At 31.6% G+C, this 21,736-nt stretch overlaps 1 protein-coding gene across 2 annotated transcripts in view; it reads right to left on the reverse strand.

Annotated features, from left to right (window-relative positions):
* The window catches only part of CSMD3 (CUB and Sushi multiple domains 3), a 1,211,679-nt gene that overhangs the window by 944,315 nt on the left and 245,628 nt on the right, over positions 1–21,736 (reverse strand). For both annotated transcript variants that reach the window (XM_079134049.1, XM_079134050.1), the window contains exon 4: positions 8,899–9,093. In XM_079134049.1, the coding sequence (XP_078990175.1) occupies positions 8,899–9,093 (195 nt within the window). The remainder of the gene's footprint in view (positions 1–8,898; positions 9,094–21,736) is intronic.

The following is a 21,736-nucleotide window of genomic DNA, read 5'->3' on the forward strand; positions in this document are numbered from 1 at the left end:
GATTCACATTTTAAATATGCAAAAATTGGATCAGAACTAAATTTAGACTATTGGGTTGCACATTGCTTTCTCTTGGCCAGTGACATTAGGCCCATGTCTTTTGATTATACTTATTCTGTGACTATAATTCTCAATCTTTTTAACATCAAGACCCCACTTTCTATATCATTAAAAAGATGTACTACAATCAACCATTATAAAAATGAAATTATGCCATTTGCAGGAAAACAGATGGAACTAGAGACAACCATGTTAAGTGAAATAAATCAAACTCAGAAGGTTAAGGGTCATTTTCTCACATATGCAGAAGCTAGAGAGTAAAAAGGAAAAGAAAGGTGGGGGGATCTCTCAAAATCAAAGGGAGATCAGAAGAGGAAAAGGACCAAGGAAGGGGTGGCAGGTGGGGTGATTTTGGCCAAATTACATTGTTGTATTGTGTGCATGTGAAAATATGTAACAATGAATCCCATCAAAATGTACAATTATAATGCACCAATTAAAAAAATGTGGGGAAAAAAAGATGTGCTGCAGCCTTGGGAATGCCAAAAGCTTATAGTACTGAATTGTAGAGGATGCAGATCATTAAATTACATTACATGATGTATTTACAAAAGATATTTCCTAAATTGTTTTCTTTTACTTTGTGAGACTGAACTAATCATGTTTTCCAGATTTGTTTAGATTATCAAATGAAATAAAGCCAAATTTAATGCTGAGCCCAACAAACATTTAAGAGACTACAGCTTGAATTTTGTGTATTAACTTTGCTCTTGGTTTCCTTTTACTTTCCTATGATTTTCCTTAATATAATGTTCTTATTTGCACTTAGTTTACCTTCTTTGCTATATGTATCATATTTCAGGCTGCATAAACTGCTTTATAAAGCTGTCCATAAATTTATGCAATGAGTGGCCTTAATATTATATATAAATGTAAGGATTAGTAAATGAAGAAAATATTGCCTGTAAAAAAAACACAAGGAATTATTTCATAACATCAAAAACAACAACAAAAACAAAGTTATAGAAAATATTAGTTTTTCTTTCAAGATTTCAAGTATTTAGAGTCAGGTTTATGTATATAATAACTATATAATAAAAAGAAAATTCTTTTTAGGAGTCAGAATTTAAATTGAAAAAAGCATAAGGAAAGTGAATATAGAAAGGTTTTAGATTTGAAGCACATTAATCAATAGACTAAAAGTCGAGTTCTCGTAGTGACCTAGTTTCAGTATTCAGATTTTGCTCTCTATTATTAACTCTATGGAAGTACTTTCATCATCACATGCCTCAAAACATGCATATTCCTTAAGTAACTTCCTATATTAGTAGGCAACCTGCAAAACTGTGCAGGAGAGGAGTTCAAATTCAAAAATGCAAATCCCAAATTATTCATATAAAAATTCTTATTACGTTCTCTTAATGTAAAAATGAAAATTTTCACGTGGAGGTAGTCTATTAAAATATATGTGGCATAGCATTACTCAATTTCTTTGTTGTCTATCATTCTCCTTCCTCCATTCGTTTATCCTAAATTATTTTACCTCATATTTAGCAAGGTGGCTTTTCAAATAGCAACAGAATACCAGATGGTCATTGCCGTGGTTCACTGAGTTTATATCTTAGCAGGAAGTTAGATGATTGCTTTTCAAGGTTTTTATCATGCCTTGAACAGTCTATTTTATGACAGGGGATTCTGAAGCTGTCAATATATTTTTTGGCTTAGTGTGCTCCATCATTTTAAGTCACAGGTCTATCTAATAATATGAATGCTGTGATGAACAAAAAAAGAACAATTTTTTTTTCTTTCTACACATTATAAAATGTAGATCTATGTTAGAAAAGAGTGCTTAGTGTTCATAAAATTGTATTTATTTGGGGGAACATTATTAAATGGGATCTGTATATATTAAATGAAAACATATTTTTATATCTTCTTCAAAAATATAAACTTTCTCTAAACAGTTAGAACATGATATTTATAAAAATTGTTTTTAAATTCTTGTCAGAAGAAAATAAAACTTCAAAAGTACCAAATCCTCCAGAGAAGCATATGGCTCCAAGTTACACAGAATTGGCATAAACAAGATAAAGTTGCCTCAAAAAGAGGCTGACTTTTGTCTTTGATTTTAAAAAATAAATGTTGTTGGTATTTTTGTAGTAATTGCAGAGAAAAAGAGAGTGAAACTTTCTCCTGTAAACAAAAAAATGTTTAAATCAATAATACATCATAATAACATAATACTAAAAATATAGATCTAATGTCTATATCTTCATTGTCAAAATAAGTGGATGAGTTTAAAATACGTGATACATGAAGAAACAGAGAACATGGAACAATAACGTAAACCAAAAAAATGTTTGAGTTATTGGAAAAAAATTAAATGACTTTCTGAATGGAGGAAGACACAACTCACAAATACAAATTGGGGAAAATAATGTATGAGTGGAATATTAAAGCTATGGCTGACCATTACAGCAGCAAAGCACAGAGTGATCATATAATAAGAAAGGAAGTCCATTTTTCTCCTCTCAACAGAAGAAACCTATGGAAGGCTAGCATACAATGCTTATAAATGTGTACCACTCTGTGTTTTGTTGGCATGAAGTTAAAATATGCACATTTGGACAATAACAAAAAATGAATCAGTTCATTTTTCAAATGCAAAACTTCATATTCAATACACTGTATCATGAAGGCTAGAGCTGTTTCATTCTTACTTAGTAATGTAACTTTTGCATAGTTCTTAATATACATTTAATTATTTGATATGCTTCAAATTAGAGAATGTCAGTAAATGAGTAACTCAGAATTGCTAACTTCTCTAAAACGTATTGGAAAATGTATTTTCACCAATGATGTATATTACTTCCTGATTACAACCTAATTTAATAGACTAATATGAGACTTAAAATTTTCCTTAATCACTATAACTCTGAGAAAAATTAATTCTACTGTCTATAAAGTCTTTGAAACTAGATCTATCATTCTTTGGTGCTATCAGTTTTCATATACCCATGTCTCCATATGATTTTCATAGTTAAAAATATATCTTTACAGGGGCTGGGGTTGTAACAGTGGTAGAGCACTTGCATAGCACATGTGAGGCACTGGGTTTGATCCTCAGCACCACATTAAAAACTAAATAAAATAAAGTTATAAAAATATATCTTTACATACAAATTAGCATATTTGTCCATATTTTAGACATAACAATAATTGAAATAGGTAATAGCCTGCATTTTCCAGTGAGTGATAAAGACACAGCAAGTGACTTGTGACACTTATAAATTTTTCCTTATGGCCTCATATTATTGGGATTTTGCTGGCAGGATTTGAGGTGATAATATACCCCTTTTACTAAATGATGCATGCCTAATCTGCTGGCTCATTAAAAGGTTTGTGCAAATGTTTTCCTTGTTAGCATCAAGTATTACTGTTCACATTAAAAGTCTAGAACTTCTTCTGTGAAATGATAGGGTGAATGAAAGCAAAATCTGCTTAATTTATATTGCTCAGATTAAAATGGCAAGTATGGTGGCAAAATTCAAAAGTCTGCTAAAATATTTTTGGAGATAACAATACTTAAAATAACAGGTTGAAAATTAACTAAATCAAACCATCAACGCCCTGATCCTCAAAATGAATTCTTAATGCATGACTCATGACATTTTGATATTCAACAGTGTATTTGAGTTCTTTTCTTTTTTACATAATAAAACAATTTACCACTGATGCTATCCTGTCTATGATTCAGGGAATTACAATAACACATTATCTTCTTTGGAAGTAGATTTCAGGAAAAAGAGCAGTTTATAAGATTTTTTAATCAAATGTTTTGATCTAGTACTTAAAATCTCACAATAGAATATATTTATATGTTTCAATTTGTAATATATTTTTGTCTTTAAGCACTATGAGGAAATGAATAAACAGTGAAACCGTTATTTTTACCTTCTGTTTTTTAATTCAATAAAGAATTTTGTAGTTTTCTATTTTTAAAATTATTTTTACTTGAGTTTTAGCAATAATTTATTTATTGTTAAGGTAGAATATTTCTGAATGAATATTGCATCTCAGAATGTATGCATTGTAATCAAGACAGAATAAATGACACTTTATTTTCTAATGGCTTTTTAGAATGATTTCCATATACTGGATATACTAGCACAATAACAGAACATAGAAACACAATAAACATCCTTACTTAGTTAACTCACTACTTTGGAGGATTTTTTTTTTTATAATTTTCACATAGAAAGTATCTGGCCAGCCATGTGCAGAGGCACATGTCTGTAATCCCAGCAGCTTGGGAGGTTGAGGCAGGAGGATCACAAGTTCAAAGCCAGTGTTAGCAACTTTGAGACACCCTGTCTCAAAATAAAAAATAAAAATGGATGGGATGCAGCTCAGTAGTTAAGTGCCTCTGGGTTTGATCAGTGCCCCTCCACACACACACACACACACACAGTATTTGACTCAAGCTTTCTTCCCTCTTCTTTCCACTTCTCCAACTATTTTTTTTTTATTCTGTCCAGTTCTATGTTTTGGTATTATACTTTGATCCAAAATTATTGATCAAATTTTCCAGTAGAAAAACAATAGTGTATTGTGACAAAGCAACCTACTGTTCTATTTTTAGAAGTCATTTTATCCACCATGCTGCAGTGGAAGGTAGTCTTACTTCCAAGAAAAAAGTCTAGAAGGTCCTTTTACTCTTCATTGCTACTTGAAATCCATGATACTTTGTTGGAGGTAATAGTTCTCTCATTAGTGCTTTTGCTTATTTCTACTATGGAATACTTGGTTTAGGTCACACAGCACCAATTGACTATATGATATGTACACATCACTAACATCCAAGCCTTCTCCCAAAAGGATATTGTCTATAAGATCAAAATAAACTCTATGGACATTTTATAGCATCATAGTCTTTCATTGAGCAGTGTTATCTCTGAACTGTCATATGAATTCCTAGATGCTTATTTTTGTCTAAAATTATTCAAATATTTAAGACAATATATTACCCATCTAAAAATTTTAGTTAATCCAAAATTTATAAGTTCCTAAAATAACCTAAAATTTTCTGTGACCAGGTCCTTAAATCTTAAAACATTCATTCCTGCATTAAATTGTTTTAAAAATTTTTGTGAACTTGTTTGGGTTTACATAGTACACTATAATTTAGGTGTGTCTTTTACCATATGGTTTTATTAGTTTGCCCTAGAGTATGAATATTTAAATGCCATTCTGAATACAAAATATTATTGGGAATTTTAGAAACTTTAATCAAGGACTGGCCTATTTTCCTTTGTCAACTGTCTTAATTAGTAAGCAGTTTGGGGAGCACTGTGTTGAGAAGGACTCTGAGGCCACATCAAAGCTCAGTGGGAATAAATGTCATGGAAGTGTCTGAATGAAGGGGGTATAGAAAAGTCAAGTGCTCCAGGTATTTTCATTCCAGATTTACAGCATAGGCATTAGGCTTCACTTTTTACAGAATATTGCTTAGCCCAGCAAGAGGCAGTTAGTTGCCTTTTACAAATACTAGCAGATGGTGTTGGTAAAATACATCCTGCCTGTGAACAAACAGAAAAAAACCTTGCATCATACCCTCTAGGTTGATGTGGCATTCATTTTTTTCTTAATTAAACTATCATTGTTAGGAAGCATCAAAGAACTCTAAAAGTAAAGGTTTCATCAAGGAGAGAGTCTATGTAAACTCCAGGGGAAGCAATAAGCAGATCATTACAGAGTTATCAGCCCCCTGCAAAGTTATAAATTAAAGAATCAGTATGCTATCAAGTGGCAAAGAGCATAAAAGAGAAGGCATGGACCAACCAGTCTCCTATCTTTTCCTTGAACTGAATGATGATGACATGCATTGAAAATACTCTAATCCTCCATTCTTTAAGTTTTAATAAAAAATTGGTTATTGGGAAATAAATTGCATCCTAGAAAATTAGATCATGTGCTCTACGAAGTATGACTTATAATCTACACTTAGCCAGTGAATATTAGTAACACATGAGAACTACTTTTGAGGCTGGAAAGAAAAAAATTGTACTTTCTACATGAATTATTGCCTCATTCAAATGTTCTTGCTCTATATAGTTTGTATTTTTAGCAGTCCTCTATGAAATCTTCTCTTAAAGCGTTGTCCCTAGCTGAACTTCCATCCACTGAACTGGGAAATGTTAATACCTTCCTTATCAAGGTGCCTGCTTCTTCACAGTGCCAAGATCCTGACATTAAAGCAATGATCACACATTATTGTAATTACTTGATTACATTACAATCTGCCCCTCTGGACCACGGGTTCTTAAAGGCAGGAATTGTTTCTTAATCAATCTTTTGATCCTCAGCACTTGAAATACTGCTTTTCACAGGGTAGGCCTTTAATGAATACACTTGAATGAGTAAATGCATTCATTAGTATTATTGCTGAGAGAAGAAAAGGTGAGCTTGGCAGACAGTAGTTAAGCAGGCAGCCTTTCCAAACACAGAGGGTGCCACTTTTTTGATAGATGAAAAACCTCAGAGGTTACAGTGAAAGTCAAAAGAAATAAGCCTGTATGGACTTCAGAATGAGTAATAGGGAAGTATATTACATTCTGGGAACAGAGTTTAACCCTAAAGTAGAAGTGTTGGCTCTAGGGTTAAATTTGAACAGAAATAGTTGCAACCTTCCATTTCAAATTAGTTTTGATGGTCATCTATCCTCTTTGGGAGGAGGATATGGAAATAAGTGCTAAGGAAAAGTGGGAAGATAGAGCTAACATAAACAATAACTTAGTATGTACCTACTTGTGCTAGTATACTGAACTCTGTATTGTGATCTAGTTATCTTCCTCTCTTCATTTCACTATAACTTAAGAAAGAGTTTCCAAGATAACGCAAATATCTCTTTAAAAACTTCTCATCAATATGTTTAGAATGAGGTCTTTCTGACTATGAGAGCTATCATTTAAATTAAGAGGCAGAAGGAGCTCTTAATTTTAAGAATCATGATATTTTAAAATACTTGGTTTTCAGTATTTTAACAAGATTTTTTGAGTTGGGATGATTTATGTGTTTTTTTTTTTAATCCAATATTTCTTTTGACTGATTCACATATAGTATTCCATTTCCTGTCAGTATAATAAACTATATTTAAAAGTCACAAAATTTTTTTGTGAAGTGTCAGATTGTTAACATTGCTAGGCTTTGGAACTAGAGAGAATGGTTCGAACATAGCCTCCTTATCACATCCCATTTACTCTTAGGAAAACTACTTCATGGATTCTTATATTTCTGCACATCTTGTGAGTAGAAATCCCAGCATTCCTTCTGCTTTTCCTATCAGACTCTGTTTTCAAGGATGATTGCATAGAAAGTAACCTACAACATTATAAATAATGTTTCTACCACAGCAAGACAAATATTCTTATAACCTCGTAAGACAGAAATAGTTCTCCCTGGAATAAAAAGTTGGTGAGCTTGCTTCCCATTATAAAAGATTTAGGTTCCTTAACTCAGGGTTTATCTCCTATGACACCACTCTGTATGTGTGCAGGTATCTCATATTCTTCATATCATTCTATGGGAATTGGGGCTTGAGGATCTTGTATAAATTCTGTTACTTTGGCTCTTGGTACTTCTGTACATAATAAACCATCCTTATTTCCTGACCTAAGAGTCTTGTGTCTTTTATTACCATTCACAAAACTATGGCACAGAATCTTGTTAACTTTCAGGTAGAGTAAAATCTCAGATTCTCATAGTTCCTAGTGTTTACTAGGAGTAACATTAGGAACTATTATTTTTAAATATTTGGACTTCAGTAATTATTTTTAAATATTTGGACTTCAGTTTACTATTGTGAAATTTAAAGGGAATAATGCTTTTAAATTTCTTAACATATGCGTTGTTTAAATAAATAATAGCTAATAGTAGAAGCCATAGCAAGTATACCAGTAGTAGCAGCAGCAACTGCAATAATAATAGCAGGAAAATTAGAAGCAAAGCCACCCAATATTGAAAGAACACTTATGACAAATGGAACAGGTTGGGATTTTTTTTTTCCTCAATGACAAAATGAGATACATGAGACTCAAATTGTTGATATAATTTGCCTGAGATAATCCACATGCTAATTGACAATCTGGAATAAGATGTTGACTCTGTTTGATTTCCTTAGGTTATTCTGCATATATTTGCAATCACATGTTTGGGAGGAAGCTAGTAATTTAGATGTGTAGCTGGTCATTCCCACATTCCCATTGATAGAGTTTGGAAATCTATGTCAAAAGATAAATGAGAACAAATGTTAGGAAAGAAGGCTCGGAGAGAAAACAATACTGATCTCCAGCATTTCTGTGGGCAGGATTTTTCTGTCTTTAGCTAATGTTGAACGTGTTCTATTTTCCGGGCTATGTATTTTGAATCTTTGTCTATAACATCATATTATTATAATTTTTATGCTTTCCCTACAATACAAAAATTCTTTATAGTATATTAGTAACCCATACAGTACTATTAATGTCACAAATACTTATGCTGTTGTCTACCAGAAATCTTTAAAAGATTAAGAGATGTAGTCAATGCTTCTCAATTGCTTTGACAGCCCAATTAAATTTCTAAACATAAACTCCACATATACAAATGCAAAAACATATACACATACATCATATATATTTAAGTAAATATAAAATATACAGAAGTATTTCAATATCTCATTTCAAAATAATGTCTTATCAAGTATTTAGTATTTTTCTACATTTGTCAAGCCCTATATGATATACATGATTTATATTCTATAGAAGCAAGTGATAAACATTTTTCAAATACACTGTTGTATAACACGTTTCCATTATGTCAAACAAATTTATAATCAGTGTAAAAATATATAATTTTTACCTCTACAGATGGGAACAGGAAAATCCCACGAGGCTGTATTAACTGAATTGGCTATGCAGGTGAGTTGAGGGTGACCGTCGAGGATATATCCAGTTACACAGCTGTAGCGGATCTTGTCCCCAACATCAAACCTTGTACCATATAAGACACCTTTAGGTGGAACTCCAGGGTTTCCACAAGAGCTACTCTGCAATTCTATAGAAGATAAGGAAAGAAAAATGTAGAGTTATTTTAATACATATTTTGGTGTATTTAGATGTATGACATACAATATAAATGTAGATATCCTTTTTTCTGTAGAGAAGAGTCACAGAAAATGTCTTCTATATCAACATATGTAACAGTGAAGTATGGAATGGGAGGGAAATAAATACAATTGCAAAGGTATTATATGTCATTATTTGTGCAACAAAAGTTTGCATATTTTAGATTATCTTGTCTTCACAACATCTTTGAAGTCAGTGTTATTCATATTTTGCAGGTAAGTAAAATTGAGGTTAATACCACTTATTTGGCTTTTCAAAGTTACATTTTAATAGCAAGGTAACAAGCATATTCATTTCATTAGTATGGTCCCCCCAGTATTTTGATGCCTCTACTTAACCCTCAGTCATGGCTATTTATCCAGGAAAAACACATGTTAAGTAAACACCTTTTTTTTTTTTTTTTTTTTTTCACTTAAACAAGAAACACATTACAGTAGAAAATGAACATGGTTTTTGAATTTAAAAATATTGGAATAGAATTCCAGCTCTATTATTTGTTTAAACTTGAATATACAACAGTTTAATAAGTGCATACAGTTGTGACATTTATGTAGATCAACATGCAAAATATCTCAAAATGTGTGATGGATCAGAATATTTTACTTACTATTTTATTATTAGTGAATGCTTAAAAGTAAACAAGAATATAAACACAAGACTTTTAAAATCAATATTCATTTCAGAAAAATTCAATTTCACATTAAATTAATAAATAATCAAATAAAAATAGCAGAACTAACAGAATAACGAGTTTGGGATGGATTATTTTTCCTCACATTGTATTCTAAATTTTCTGTTTTATGACCACTACATTATATTGCCTTTAAACTATAAATAATAATCAATAAAAGATAAAATTATGGACTAAAAAGTAGCATTCAATTTGAGTAGAGTCTATAATTCAGTTAATAGTATTATACAAATGTTAATTTCCCAGTTTTGATAATTGTATCATAGTTTCCTAAGCAGTTAATATTAAGGTAAGCTATGTGAAAGTTTATGGGAGTTCTATGGCTTTTGTGAAATAAAAAGTTGTTGTGATACAAACATTGTGATGTAAAACCAAAACATGTTCCAAATTTGTCTTGTTATTTATCCCATTTGTGCAGTAAATCCCATGCATATCTTTGCTAAGCCAAATGATTATAAACTGCTGTAATTTTGAAAGTATTAATTCCAGTATTAAGAAAAAACATCAAAATAAAAAATGATTCATAATATGTAGTTGGAAAATTACAAAAATAATGTGGATACTTAGTATAAGAATTATATAGAGAGGTGAAATTTTTATCTCTATCTACAATAAGGTTATCTATCTACACTAACTTTATGGTGATTTCAGGAGGATTTTTTTAAAACTCACATTAATTTTGCTTATAAACATTCCAATGTTAGTAAAAGAAAAAAAATCACTGGGTAATTTTAAATGTGAAGTCATTTTTATTGATGAAAAAAATGTACTGACAAGAGTACATCCATAGGACTTGTATGTATTTAGAGGTAAAATACACTTTTAGTTTGAAATCACTTATTTTGGGTTTCTCACATCCAGAAAAGTAAAGATTTCAAATAACATTTACTCTCAATGGTTTCTGTAAGTAGTACATAATTACCTCAATACCACAAGCTATAATTTGAAAAAAAATTAAAATATAACTAAGAATAATTATATTTCATTTTACTATTTTGCCAAGTCTTATTCTCTATGTGCATTTTCAGTAAAATGTAAAACAAATGTATCATCTGTGAATTTTAAGCAGCTCTTCGAATGCTTAAATTTGTACAGTAGTTTGTTGAAATGCTTGATTTTTCTTTTAAAATGTATTTGATGAATAGATGAGATATTTGCTGCAATAGATGGGGAGGTTAATAAGATTTGATAAAATGAATAAGAATTTAGTTCTCTGAATATAGTAATAACAAAGGAAATACTTTTAATGAAACTACCACTTTTGGCCTTATAATCAATCCACTCCTCTCCCTTCTACCCTCTAAAAAATAATTAAGGTCAAGACTTCAATTATCATAAAGTTATATATCTAGGAGAAAAGTAGTTTTCAAAATTACTTCACAGGAAGCAGTTAGGTAGAGAAAGGGAAAGAGAAGAAAGCTCTAAATAGTTGTTATACTCAGATTTGACTTTGATTTAAGTGAATAAGTAAACGTTACCCAGAACAAAGTACCTAAAGTAAAAATGGAAAATATATCAAGTGAAGCAGTGAATGAATAACAACATCGGATGGAATCTTAACAAATTACCTAATCTCCTGCCTTGTCACTGAATTATTTCTAAACCCACAGAATGATAAAAAATTGGGGTTGTTTCAAAATGAAACTGAAATAAGATAATTCCAAAACATGTATGGTCCTCACCTTCAGGAAATTCCTGCTGTTGCTTGCCCTTGTTTATCACCTTCACAAATAAGAACATCTACCCATCATACTCTGTCAATTGAATAACTCCTGAAGATAGTTCAGATGTTTTACCTCCAGGGTTTATACATCATGATTCTATAGCCATTGCCCATGGATTCTATTTTTTTGTCCTTTCTCAATCCTTTATTTTGGGACTTCTCTCTAAGCTGTCTGTGTCCATTTTAAGATTCAGAGCCAAAAAGGATGTGATATCAGCTGAAGAATTACATAACTCACCATCAAAAAATACTGTATTTCAACTAGAAAGCACATTTTAGTCTTGATTTTTAAAATGAATAGTACTCCATACCAAGTTTTAGAATCTAATTAACTTCTACTTAATAACAGTTTTAGAAACCGCTAGGTTACATTAACTTTTAGTCATTGTTTCTATAAGCCAACAAGATTTTGAGTATCGGAGAAAAATGAAATATCTGACCACAATACAGGAAAATATAAACTAACAATCAATATATTAATACATGTTTCAAGTACTTACGAGTAGTGATTTTGTTTAAATATTATGAAATCGCTTTTAAGGAATACAGAGGTTTAAGCAAAAAATGAAGAATTACCATGGATATCATAAATGTACATGCAAGATAACTATATCTTACTTCTTATTTCATTTTTTGACATAAATAATTAAATCTAATAGCAGATTTGCCAAATAGGTTCTGGTTATCAAGTTCACCAATAAATGTCATTGGTATATTGATCAAAAGGTTCAGATGACTAAAATAAACAATTATAGGATCTGGAAAAAGCTCCCATCATATATGCATATCCCCAATGTGAAGAAAAGAAAACTGACACTTAGACTAAGTAACTTGTTCAGTTCCACAAACTAATAAAGAGTAGACTCAGGGCTCAAGTCAGGTTTCCTAACTCTAAAGTCTTACCTCATTTTAGTATTATATATTGTTACTTAAGAAAAGCAAGTAATTATTCCACAAGTGATTATTAAACTTCTATCTTTGATAATGTTCTGAAGATATAGTCTTTTAAAAGACAGATGTGGCCCTGCCTTCTTGGGTTTTATAACCTGATGAGGATGAAAAGAAATAAATGATTACAAGATCATGATTGTTATATAAAAAGTAGGATAAAGGAAACCTCCTCAAGTTATTATAAAAGCATATAATGGGAGAAATTAGTTAGTCTTAAGAGGAGAACTAGAAGGGATTTCCTGATAAAGGGAGGTTTAAATCATGATCTCAAATAGGATAAAAATGGAACTTGACATTATCATGCAAAGTGAAATAAGCCATAGTCTGAAAGACAAGGATTGAATGTTTTCTGTCATATGTGGAAGCTACAACAAAATAAGGGAAAAGGTGGCCAGGCATGGTGAACCCATGAAAATAGAAGGAGGATCAGTGGGATAGAGAAAGGTGATGTAGGGAGAGGGAGGAGGAATGGGAAAAGGCAGAAACTGTGGAATGCAACTGACTAAATTACACTATATACATATGTCAGTACACCACAGTGAATTTCACCTTTATGCATATCTATAAAGCACTAATTTAAAAAAAAAACTATAAATAAGTAGAAGGAAATCCAGAATAGTAGAGAAAGTACTGGGGAATGAAATGGAGCAAATTATATTTCATGCATGTAAGATCATGTCAACCCCAATATTATGTATAACTATATTTCACTAGTAAAAGCATTTAAAAAGTAAAAGAACTGTTAACTAGTATATTCAAAATCAAATGGTATAAGAATCAAAATACTATAATAATGACTAGGTTTGGCAATAGAGTGAATATAGGTTTTGTGAATGTGGTAGAGTAAAAACTGGATTGGGAAAAGTAGCTTTAAATGGTTGTTCATAGATAGGTTCACATAGCGAATACATATACTTTTATAGACTCCTAAATATAAAGTGGAACTACTTTCATCATTAAAATTTTGCTCTTCAGAATGGAATAATAGTATATAATTCATTCTAAATGTATATATGAGCAGAGATTTTCATAAGTATGCATGATATATATACAAGTATATATATATGTGTATATATATATCTTTATATATATGTTTTCTCACTTAATACTAATTAAACCTTAGTGGGAAAATTGTATTGTTGAATCATCAAAATTAATTTTTAAAAATATAAGTAGCTAAAATGATGTATACATATTATTCAGAATACAAGTACATAAGTATTGATATGAACACATAAAACAACTTATATAAGTCATTTATATGCTTATATATAAGCTGAGATAACTTAATACATGGCAAACATTATTACCTCAAATTATAGCTTTATTATTATTATAATCAAAATTTTATTTGAGATGCCTTAATTAGTTGTGATTATATTATAATCTTTTAGAGGTAACCTCATGTATCAAATCTTCTTTAAATACTAATTATCTATGCTAGTTTATTCTTGATGTCTTAATATTAATGAAAACAGCAATTTAGTCAAGGGTAAAAAAAATGCTTCTAAGTTACAAATGAAATTGTAGGTCTAATCTCAATTTTTTGTAAAAGACTTGCATTATCGAATTCACAAGAACTTCCCTATACAACTTGCTGATTCTTTCATTCCTTTGTTGATTAGTGTGTTAGATAAAGCACCAGGACAGGTGAAGAAATTAACAAGTGATAAATTTTACACATTGCAGCTAACAAAAACGGGATGAACTAACAATATTAAAAAGTTTACAAAGTAATATAAATCCAGAGAATGTACATAAAACACCATAAGATAACAGAAATTTTGTCTTGGAGAAATTGAATAAAACCCTGTCAAGCAATTTAGAGAAAGATGAATAATTTCTACTAATAAACAAGTAAAATAACCTTGACTCCGACAAAAACAAACCTTCATTCTGTTTGGAGCACATGGATAGTTGTGAAAGCAAGATGTTTAGCAAATTTTAGGGGAAGAAAAAAAAAAAAACATTGACCTTGAAAATTAGAGTGAAAAATGGAAGGAAAGGATAAAGGACACCATGACTACAAAATTGCATAATTATTCTGTCAAATAGATGAAGCATGATCCTGCTGAGATCAATTAACAATGCTTTAAAACATTGTAAAATTATATCTACTAAGGGAAGTAAAATCAAGTTGTTTGTACTTCTTACAGAAAATTAATCTCAGGGTTTTATTTCCCAGATGATTTAAAAATAATTTAGGAAAGCATAATATCAAACTGAAGTAAAATGTTTTGTACCTAGTACCTCTCAACCTGAAACTTCAAAGCACTTAACAAACCAGTACATTTTCTTTTTAGTGATACAAAATATTCTCTATTATAGATACTGAACTGTTTCTTTCACACAGGACATAAATAGTGTAGTTTGAGCATTCTCTTGGGGACTTTGATTTGAGCAAACATTTTCTGAATATTTTGAAAGACTTATGGTATTTATCATGCCCCTCTGGACTTTTCTTTCACTACATATAACTGAATGAAATTGATTGATAGATTTATGTATTTCCTTCCTCACCGGCTGTTTATCTTGAGAACAGGGGGCTCTGATTCATCTCTGTGTATCCAGAATTTAGCACCCTGTGTTCTTGGCAAGCAAAAAAAGATGTTTAAGTTAGGTATTTCCTTTAATAGAAAAATATAAGAAAATCATCATGCAGAGTTTTAGGAGTAAATTTTTTTTTTTTTAGAGTACAATTTTTTTTTAATTTTTTATTTTTTTATTGTAAACAAATGGGATACAAGTTGTTTCTGTTTGTACATGGCTTAAAGGCATACCATTTGTGTAATCATAAATTTACATAGGGTAATGTTGTTTGATTCATTCTGTTATTTTTTTCCTTCCCTTCACCCCTCCCACCCCTTTTCCCTCTATACAGTCCTTCCTTCCTCCATTCTTGCCCCCCTCCCTAACCCTAACTCTAACCCTAACACTAACCCCTCTCTCCCGCCATTATGTGTCCTCATTCTCTTATTAGCGATATCATTCGACCTTTGGTTTTTTGAGATTGGCTTATCTCACTTAGCATGATATTCTCCAATTTCATCCATTTGCCTGCAAATGCCATAATTTTATCATTCTTTATGGCTGAATAATATTCCATTGTATATATATACCACTGTTTCTTTATCCATTCATCAATTGAAGGACATCTAGGTTGGTTCCACAATCTGGCTATTGTGAATTGAGCAGCTATGAACATTGATGTGGCTGTATCTCTGTAGAATGCTGATTTTAAGTCATTTGGGTATAGGCCAAGGAGTGGGATAGCTGGGTCAAATGGTGGGTCCATTCCAAGTTTTCTAAGGAATCTCCACACTGATTTCCAGAGTGGCTGCACTAATTTGCAACCCCACCAGCAATGTATGAGTGTACCTTTCTCCCCACATCCTCGCCAACACCTGTTGTTGTTTGTATTCTTGATAATCGCCATTCTAATTGGGGTGAGATGGAAACTTAGGGTGGTTTTGATTTGCATTTCTCTTATTACTAGAGATGTGGAACATTTTTCCATATGTTTGTTGATTGCTTGTAGATCTTCTTCTGTGAAGTGTCTATTCATTTCCTTAGCCCATTTGTCGACTGGATTATTTGCATTCTTGGAGTAGAGTTTTTTGAGTTCTTTATAGATTCTGGAGATTAGTGTTTAAGTACAAAAATAGTGGAGTGCAAGTGGTAGATAGCATGAAATAGATAAGTAAGGCATATCATGAATTCAGTATGTGTCCTAATATGTACTAGATCACATAGGCAACATGTAATCTTGTATGGGTGAAATTACATGGTTATACCATTCTATGAAAATGCATTCACTTCTATAAGCAATTTCCTATCCATGAGGATAATTCATGAGCTTCTGGTCAAGAGGAGAACCTCACTGAAATGCTGTGGATGGAGCAAACATGAAGCTACATTTGCCGTTTTGAAAGTGATCATGAAACTTCAACAGGTTCAGAGTTGCTAATCAAAAGGACAAATGTTTATTATTATCTTAATTAAAAGGAAACCAGATAAAGTATTGGCTGCTCGAAAAGAAGTTAGAATAAACAAGAAACTTAGTTATTCTGCCTAAGAGGAAAATAATCACTAAATTGATTTGGGGGGCTAGAGGATAAACACTGATTAAAATGAAAGTTTCAACAATAGGAGAAAAGTCCATTGTCACAATTGTCCTAATGTATAAAGATAATACCAGGCATGGATGTAATCCCAGGGACTCAGGAAGGGGAGACTGAGGCAGAAGGATTGCAAGTTTGAGGCCAGCCTCAGCAACTTGGTGAGACCCTCAACAATTTAGAAAGACCATGTCTCAAAATAAACAATAAAAAGAGATGAGAATGTATTTCAGTGGTAATGTGCCCCTAGATTAAACCCCCAGACCCCCCAAAAAATTAAAATAAAATATTAAGATAAATCTTGAGATTGACTAGATGCATCCAAAGGAAAAAAGAATGAAGAGAAAATACAAACACAAAAAAATGTTTGCTAAGTAACATTTTACTGTTTTGATATTGAAGATCTATAAATAGGGCCCAGGGGCAATACAGTAAAACATTTTGAGATTCAGTTCAAGATTAATAGAGAAATGCAATGTAGAAAAAAAATCCTTTGCATGATATACAAAGACTTATTGCTATTAATATGTTATTTTGACTCATGAGGGGAAATAAATAATAAGAGGCAATTAATGTTCTTTCAATATCAAATATTAATGCATTTTTGGCAAAATAAATGTATCAACTAAAATAAATTAATAGAAACGACAATATATTTTTATGCATCTGCCTGTGTATTAAAAGAGTTGGGTGAAAATGTCATGAAACATGAAAAAAATTGTGATTATTAGAAACTAACTATATCCTGTATAGGTGCCAGAATATTATTGCAGCAAAAGAAATAATAATATAGAAAGGAGGCATGTTAGCAGCCATTCTCACTTCAATGTTTCTAAAAATGAAATAATGCTGTTTCTGGCTTGGGATAGCATTTGATAGTTTAATTCAGATTAACAGAGAAATATAAAAAGACTTTCCTCCCCTTATGACAGAATTGGGACAAGTATCTGTATTAAAACTTTGGAATAAAAGTAATTTAATTCTTCAAAAAGACGTGTTAAGCTACTCATGGATAATTTACTGGATTATCTAATCATCAAGTGTGATGAGTGAGAGATGCCACCATAGTTTAACAATTAATCCATCACTGAATAATTATTGAAGCCTGAGGCATAAATGTCAAAGGGGTATAACAAATATGACACCATTTATATCTTATTGAAACTTGTAACCTAGCTGGAATGACAAGGCATGCATAATATGACCTTCTAAAGACTGAAAAATGCTGGTTCCACAAGCTGAAATTTTTTTAAAAAATTGTACTTCATACTGATACAAAAGGAAGATTATGAAATAAGTAGAATTTTAGTTGGAGAGGAATCAAAAGAAGAGTCAAATAAATTAAGTGAATAAGACCCATAGGGAGGAACATGCAATATGTAGTCAAGGGTAATACAAAACCTGTTGACTTGAATAGCATAACATATATATGAAGAGGTAGAGAATGAAGTTCAGAAAAGTATCACTGGGCCACACTTTGACCCAAAATAGACTTGAAAATAGCTGTTTTACGGTGCAAGTGCTGCTACTTCAATGAAACCGCTTAAATATGATAGTAATTATTTATCTCTATGGGACTGTCTCGTTAGTCTAGGCAAGGAGAAAGAAAACCAGGTCATCAGGGACACATGTTTCTTCCATCTCGTGGTATCATTCCCTAGGGCATTGCCTTTGTCTGCAAGATAAATCAGGGTTGCTACAAATGTTGAATTCTAGGATACTGGGATTGAAATTGGTGATGGTAGGAAAAAGCAATCCTTATTCCTTTCCCTTAACTGCTGGCAAAACCCTTTGTCATTACTACATCCTACCTCAATTCCAAGTTTTCTAGGAGTTTTAGATATTAGCTCTGGTGTTTTTTCATTAAAGCTGACTATAATTCTTCATCAGTCAGAGACCTGGTTGAGCAGAAAAAGGATGGTAACAATAAATAACTCCCATGTGGAAAAAAAATGAGGAAAGGGGAATATTCCATATTTATAAATAGGTGGTCCTGGAAATGAGTAGATCCTGATGGACAGAAGTCATGAAAAGCCACTGCCATGGCAAATTCTGGTTCTGGTTCCTATGATCTGTATCTTGTACTTCCTTTTGAATCATTCTTCTTTATCTCCATTCTTTGTGGCAAAATATTAAGTGTGTGTGGGAGGATAGACTATCCTTGGGAGTGCAAAGTTCTACATTGCTAATGCAGGTTTGGTATTCAAAATTTCTAAGGGCTGAACAATCAAAGGGGTTTACAGATGAGTCATAGAATACATTTGACTAAAAGTTCTTTCAATAACTTACTTGGAATTGATTTATTTGCTCCTAGTTATTTTCATGTGCCAATGAACACTTCTGTGGACCCCCAAATTGTTCTAGCCATGTATTCTCATTTTAATTGGGACTATCTTAAGGTGACCTGAAACAATAAGTTTATTCAGGAATACAACTTTTTTTTTTTTTTTTTTTTTTTTTTTTAAATCTGGTCTTTAGTTCCCCATTGGCTTCTATTCTTGGATTAAGAAATTTAATATAAGATTCTGGTAAACTATCCCTATCCCTTCCTGTATAGAAGCAGTTGAGTTTTCCAACCTATAAGTCATCAGAATGTTAGAGTTTATTTTTTTCACTCTTTCCTTGAAAATAACAAATTTACTTCTGATCTTCTCTTTGTTGTAAAACTCTGTCTAGGGAAAGACAGTATACTTTACCATGGTCTTTTAAACCTCATCATTTTGAGCCAAAGCCACAGCGATGTGCCCTCCACATTGTCAGGAGGAATTAGTTCACCACTTACTATGACATGGTAGGAGTCACTAGCTGCCCAACTCATAATATGTGTTTCCTTTCTACTATTCTTAATTACAAAACAGTGAAACACATTTTCGATTTTTATTTTAGCTTATCATTTCCAGTACAAATATTATACCATTGCCAGAAAAAAAGAAACACTTTTTAGAACATAAATGAATTTAATATTGTTTCTAGGAATAGGCTCTAGCCTAGACATTTTGAATTAACTCTGTAAAAGGACTACTACCCTGAGTCTACCACTGCAATTAAGTTTATCAGGAGTTGGCCAACTGTTCATCCCCAACATCTGAACAACAGGAAGGGTCTAGAGAAAAATCACCTGAGATTAAAACTCAAGGATCAGAAAGAGCATCATTTACTCGCATGTTTTATTTCAAATATTCCCTGTCACCAAGTATGTTACATATGTTCTTATTTCACAGGTTTGCTTTCACCATTCTGAAATTCTTTCCATTTCTTCTTTACATATGCAGGCATTTCTGTCCTTTACGATCTAAAACAAGCCTTTCCAAGTTCTTCATCTTGTGGTTAAAGAATTAGCTTCATTTAAAGAATTGGAGAGAGAGGAAAATATAAAAAGGTCTACATTTCTTCAAATCTCTTTGGGAATTTAATCCCCTTGAAAAACAAAAACAAAAACAAAAATCTTTTCTGTACCCCATATTGAAGCAAAGTGCAATGTATTATTCCTGTGGGTGCAATAGAGGTGTGGAAGTAGAAATCAGAGCCATGATTTTCTGGATGGCAGAAGAATAATAAATCTTGAGGATTTTACTCTTACAGAGTAATGTTCAGTCTTTCCTCCCTACATGGGCAGCTCTTAAAATGTGGAAGAAAACTAAAATCAGATAAAAGAGCTTGTTCCAGTTGGTTTACATTTTGCAGTTGAACTTATCACTGGACAATGACATGAAATGCAAGAAGTTCCATTAATGAAATGGCTTTGAATCCTGTATTTGCCATTTACTAGTATGTGCCCAATGAGGCTTTTAATACTTCAGTTTCCTTTTATGGTATCAACTACATTACTAATATTTATATTACTAAGATTTATTTAAGTTACTTAAGCAAATCAATAGGAACTCACTGTGATTTTTGACTGTATTGTGAGTTTCTTGATATCACCACATTCTAATGTTCATTTAATGGTCACTTGTTTCAGGCTGAAAAGATAACCATTTGCGTATGAACTCATTTCCTTAGAAAATATGTATTTATGAGGCTTGAGTTTATTGCCTATGTCTGATTTCATTCCATTCAAACCACATCACATTTAACAATGGCAAAGGTTTCCCAATGATGCATTTACACTGTTAGGCAGTTCATTTATCTTAACTGAGATCTTAACATTTAAACTGTATTTTACCTTTTTAAGCATTGACACCTACAAATCATGCTAACTAGTTTTGTTGCTGGTTATAGCTCATGGTATAGTACAATAAGAATTGCTTCACCAAAGCTTTGAAAAACTAATTGAAACCAATTATGACAATTATCTCTCTGTTCAATTGCTTGCACTAGACTCTTCCCTCATTTTATACTGTTACACTGCATACGGTTTTCCCTGATGTGACCTACCCAATTGCATTTCAGGTTTTATTCAGTGAGCAAGCATATTTCTGATTAAAATTAATAGGGGCTATGCATGGATTGAGTGAGGACTGGAGTTATTAGGATTGTAATATGAATATAAGAGAGAATTAAGTATCATTGGACCTTCTTATTTTAATTAAGTACCCAAACACTCTTAATCAAGCATATAATTAAATTTAAGAGGAAGTGTATTGTGTGCTAATTGTCATTGATTATTAATAATATGCTTATTTATGCATGCAAACTCTATAATGGCATATATCTTGAAACTGTTTCTGAATGACAATAACTGAGTTCTGCATAATGAAACTATTAATGAAATGTAATCTTACGAGAAATGTCAGACTAGAAAATAGCTCAGATCTCAGAACTCCTCTTCCTAATTTTTCTTTTTGAAAAATCAGAACAAGTCATATGTACTAACTCTTGCAAAAGAACATCAGTAATTATATTCTGCTTATAATTTCATTTTCTAAGATTATGTATATCTATAAGATATATATAATCTATAAGATATAGATGTATTCATAGGGAATATACAAAGGGACCATCTCATTGGGAATATAAAGAATTCATGTACACCAAAAATATAACTAATTCGATTGCTTTATCCACAAAAATTAGATTTGTTCTTTTATTTTGCCACTTTTTTATTATTATTATTTTTATTTAGCTTTTAATTTTTTACGACAGCATT

This window comes from Sciurus vulgaris, assembly GCF_902686455.1.
Source record: "Sciurus vulgaris genome assembly, chromosome: 1".
Classification (NCBI taxonomy): Eukaryota; Metazoa; Chordata; class Mammalia; order Rodentia; family Sciuridae; genus Sciurus; species Sciurus vulgaris.